Source organism: Mastomys coucha, unplaced genomic scaffold, assembly GCF_008632895.1.
Source record: "Mastomys coucha isolate ucsf_1 unplaced genomic scaffold, UCSF_Mcou_1 pScaffold22, whole genome shotgun sequence".
NCBI lineage: Eukaryota > Metazoa > Chordata > Mammalia > Rodentia > Muridae > Mastomys > Mastomys coucha.
In genome coordinates, this window is record NW_022196905.1 from 132,203,901 (window position 1) to 132,209,133 (window position 5,233).

The 5,233-nt window shown below is 44.0% G+C and overlaps 1 protein-coding gene across 1 annotated transcript in view; it reads left to right on the top strand.

Moving 5' to 3' along the window:
- The first annotated feature begins 1,683 nt into the window (after positions 1-1,683).
- Positions 1,684-5,233, top strand: part of Azgp1 (alpha-2-glycoprotein 1, zinc-binding) — a 7,273-nt gene continuing 3,723 nt past the window's right edge. The window contains exons 1-2 of the mRNA XM_031342353.1: positions 1,684-1,786; positions 4,265-4,525. Coding sequence (XP_031198213.1) covers positions 1,726-1,786; positions 4,265-4,525 — 322 coding nt within the window. The 5' untranslated portion in view covers positions 1,684-1,725. The remainder of the gene's footprint in view (positions 1,787-4,264; positions 4,526-5,233) is intronic.

Genomic DNA, 5,233 nt, shown 5'->3' on the forward strand with positions numbered 1-5,233 from the left:
TTATGATGACAGATTGTACATAGAGATAGATAGATATAAATAGACAGGTGATGATTGATAGATGATAGATAGACACATACATACATATATACATACATACATACATACATACATAGAGAGAGATAATAGCTATAAATAGGCAGATATTATAGATAAGAGATAGTAGATACATACATACATACATACATACATACATACAAAGATTAAATATGGTATTAATTACTTATTGCTATGACAAAACACTTGACAAATGCAACTTGAGGAAAGGCTTATTCTGGCTCACAGTTCAAGGACAACTCCGTTATGGTAAGGAAGAGACGGTGGCAAGAGCGTGAAGCAGTCGGCCACATGCCGCCTGCAGTCAGGAAGCACAGGAAATCACCCTGGCATTGAGCTCACGTTCTCCTTTCTCATCTAGTCAGGGACCAGAGCCCTGACTAGATGGTACCATTCACATCCAGGAAGGGGCTTTGCATCTCAATTAACCCGGCCTAGAAAAGCCTTTATAGAGACAACAGAGGCCTATCTCCATGACGATTCTAGACACTGCCAAACTGACAATCACATTAACCTTAACATCATCCAAAGGATTCAGTGAATCCTGGTGCTCCGTGCAATAAACCTGCTACCAAGAGAAAACCTGAATAAACTCACTGATTTGACTGCTCACACAGTGGAAGTACATTACTAGTTTCCTGCTAGTTTTGCTGTAGATGACCCTTTAACTGAAGCCACCAGAGGATGTCTCCTTCTTTGCCTCCAGGGGAGAGTGGCTCTTGTCTATGTCCCACGGTCTTTCCCATTATCTAGAGTAAAGTGGCTGCCTGCTTTCGTCCCTGCCGCTCTTAGTCTGGATGGTCTTGCCAACTGGAACCTCCACCTTTGATGGCTTTCTAGCGGGAGAATACACTTTTCAACCACGTGAGTTCCAAAATGAGTGATCTTTAAAGTCAACTAAGAGGTTGTTGAGATGCAGCTCGGTTAGCAAATCGCTTGCCTAGCACGTGTGAAGCCCCAGGTTCCATCCCTAGCACAGCGTAAACTGAGTATGGTAGCACAGACCCGTAACCCCAGGTCCTGGGAAGTAGACGGATCATTATCAGCTACCCAGGAAGTTGAAGGCCAGCCTAGGACACGTGAGATCCTGTCTCGGTTGGTCTATCAATGAAGTCTACTAAAAGCAAGGGAAGCTGGAGGGTACATTTAGGTTTCCCCTTGATTTCGCAAGATGTGGTCTACCAAAAAAAAATGGTTTTTTAAATTAAAAAAAAAAAGATATAGTCTACCAAGTCTATGCTTTTGACATGTTCAAAACTTTTCTAGAAGGAAGAATTCATTTCTTATAACATGGTCTTACAACACCCAACACCTTGCTAACCTTGCTAACACCAGGGTAGGAATGTCTCAGTATAACACACCTTTCAGATATCTACCACTTACTATACAGACCACCTAATATACAGATGAAATGTACTTTCATCTGAGGGACACATGTGATCCTTAGACTGGCTTTCTCTGCTCTCAGTTAGCAGCTCCTGTGTAAGAACCCTGTGACTAATCTAATCCTCTGCCCAGCTGGTTTGTGTGGCTCTTTTCATTGCTCTCTGGGGAGGAGTTTCTTTAGCCTCTCTCATTGGCTGTGGAATCGCCTCCCCTGGGAAGTATGCCAGGCCTCAAGGCAAGAGTCTCATTTCTGGGACTGTTCTCCCAGGCACTGCAGTAGCAATGGTGCCTGTCCTGCTGTCCCTGCCTCTCCTTCTGGGTCCTGCAGTCTTTCAGGAGACTGGTGAGTGGGCAAAACAAAGGAAGATTGGGAGGGAAACAAAGGAAAGGCGAAAAACAAAATGTTGGGCCACAAGAAGGACCCATCATGCACCTGGGATTCCCGTCTATCCAGTACTAATGGGTTTGTAAAGTTGTCAGTTAACTTTGTTCATGAATCTGAGAGCTACTGGTGTGGCTCAGTTGATACCATGCTTGTTGTGCGTGCAGGAAGCCTTAAATTCAATTCCTCAGCACCACATAAACAAAGTAGCTCATTCCTATAATCCCAACACAAGGAAGCTGGAGGCAGGAGGTTCAAAAGTTCATGGCTAGCATATGCTAGATACTGGATTTTTTTAATCTTCCTTTATCGTAGGCATCATGCATGCATAGCAAGCACGGGATCAACTGAACTACACTGCTAGTCCTCAGCTCCACGCCCTTTAAGGTCTTACTTAACACAAGTCCAGTGATTTCCCGAATGCTCCTAGAAGGGTGAACTATGGTAACTGGCAACTTTGCAAACCCATTACTACCATCATTAGACTGGAAGTCTGTATAGTAAATGGTAGAAACCTGGAAGGTGTGTTATTCTTACAGTGGAGTCAGTCAGTGGACTTGAGTATGGACCATACAGTTTCCTCCACTCTCCCCACCCCCTTTCTCCCATGGGCTGAACACACTTGTCTGACTCTGGATGAAAATGGAAGCGATCCCAGGGGAAAATGCAGAGGCAGGTTAGAAGACTATGAGGAAACCAGGACTTTCCTCTGTAGTGAGGTAAGGCAAGAGCCTCTAGGAGAGAAGAATCGGGGATTCCAGGAGAGCCACATCAGTTCTAGGATGGGGGATGAAGCTGTTCACTGCACATAAATTTAAGGGTGAAGATTCCTAAACCAAGCCAGTTTAAGAACATTGGTACATTCTCAGAATGCTACACAATTATTTATTTATACCTGTTTATAATAAAGCATTGTATTTTGAACATTAGGTATTTTCTAAAGGGGCTGGAGAGATGGCTTAGTGGTTAAGAATAGTTACTGCTCTTGAAGAGAACCTGTGTTTAGTTCCCACACCCATGTGGGAGCTCATAATTGCCTATAACTCTAGTGCCAGAGGATCTGTCACCTTCTTCTGACCTCTTTTGTCACTGCACACATATGATGCACATGTGTGTGTGTGTGTGTGTGTGTGTGTGTATAAAATTTTAAAAATAAATATGTTTAAAATGTTAAGTATATTCTATACCAAAAATCTGCATTAATAAGGGGCCTCTAAAGAAACAGAACTAGTAGATTCACAGATGGATGGGTGGATGGATGGATGGATGCATGGATGGATGGATGGATAGATGGTGGAAAAATATGGACAGGTAATGGGTCAATGGGTAGATATATGACAAATAGAAAGAGCAATAGATAGTGTCTTAGTTAGAGTTTCTACTGCTGCAACAAAACAAGATGACCAAAAAGCAAGTCCGGGAGGGGATTTGGCTCACACTTCCAGATCACAGTCTATCATTGGAGGAAGTCAGGACAGGAACACAACAGGGAAGGATCCTGGAGGCAGGAACTGATGCACTGGCTATGGAGGGGTGCTGCTTAGTGGCTTGCTCAGCCTGATTTCTTATAGAACCCAGGGCCATCATCCCGAGGATGGCCCCACTAACAATGAGCTGGACCTTCCCCCATTGATCACTAATTGAGAAAAATGCCTCATGTGGAAACATTTCAACTAGGCTTCTTCCTCTCTGATGACTCTAGTTTGTGTCAAGTTGACACAAAAAGTCAGCCAGGATAGATAGATAGATAGATAGATAGATAGATAGATAGATAGATAGATAGATAGATAGATAGATAGATTATAGGCAGATAGATGCAGGCAGATCACTAGAAATTATTTGTGGACCAGCTTGGATGTACTAATGAACTCAAGGTCCAGTGAGAGACCCTATCTATCACCTGCCTTAAGGTGGCAGACCAGAGAGATGTCTCAGCAGAAACAGTGCTTACTACCATATACTACCATACCTGATAAGTAAGTTTGATCCCTGGGACCTTTTGATAGAGAGAACCAACTCCTGCAAGTTGTCCTCTGACTGCTACACCCACCATGGCATATGCACAAGTCACACAAGTATAATTTTTAATAAATAAAATGGAGAATTATGAAGGATGACATCCCAACTTGATCTCTCACCTCTACACCATGCACATGTGTTCACACCCACAAGAACCACACATACACCACACACATAAATAATTTTATATGCAAAGTAGGGAATAGAATGTAGAGACAACACAGAACAATCTCTGACATGTCATCCTGAGGAAAGGCAGCGTCCCTTCACATGAGTGGTCCTCCCATGGTATGCAGCTGGCAGCAAGAGCAGGAGAGGAAGAGGCTCCAAGGCCAGATCCTTCCTCCTGGGGCTCTGCAGCTCTACAGTGGGCCTCCTGTGCACAAACCCCACCCCTCAGAATCTCCCCTCCTTCTGCAGGGTCTTATTCTCTGACCTTCCTCTACACCGGGTTGTCCAGACCCAGCAAAGGCTTTCCGAGGTTTCAAGCCACCGCTTTTCTCAATGATCAGGCCTTCTTCCACTACAATAGCAACAGTGGGAAGGCGGAGCCTGTGGGACCATGGAGCCAGGTGGAAGGAATGGAGGACTGGGAGAAGGAAAGCCAGCTTCAGAGGGCCAGGGAGGAGATCTTCCTCGCGACCCTGAAAGACATCATGGACCATTACAAGGACAGTACAGGTCAGTGAGCTACTATCGCCCAATGAGTGTGTGTGTTATACCTGATGCAATCCATGAGTATGAGTGGAAAGGATTCCACAGGATGGAACAAGACACACACACATATACACACACAATCACATGTACCTCCTCCTTTCCCATGGCTTCCTCCACCCTCACCCCAGACATCAACCCCTACAGCAGCAGTTCTCGACCTATGGCCTGTGACCCCTTTGAGGATTGCTTATCAGACATCGTGAATATCAGATATTTATGTTACAAGTCATAACAGTAGAAAATTTACAGTTATGAAGTAGCAATAAAATAACTTTGTGGTTGGGGGTTACAATACTTATTAGGAAGGTTGAGAGCCACTACAGGGAAGTGGTATCAGGGTCCCTTCCTACCCAGGCACCACCGACCTTTCATCTCCATGCCCTGACCCACTTGAGAGGGAATCAGATTCAACACTACCCAGGTGGAGAGCAATAGATAATCACTCCCAGCATTTTCCTCTGGACTCTGAGTGTGCATGCATGGGTACACATATGTACACATACAACCATGTACTTACACTATACACACACACATGACAATTACTTAATAAAAAAAAATTAACAGTAACTTGCAATTACTGAGCAATTACTCTGTGCCAGGCTCAGGTGTGAACACATTTAATAGTCAAAATAACATCTTCAAAGATTATTACTTTTCTCATTTCAGGGATTT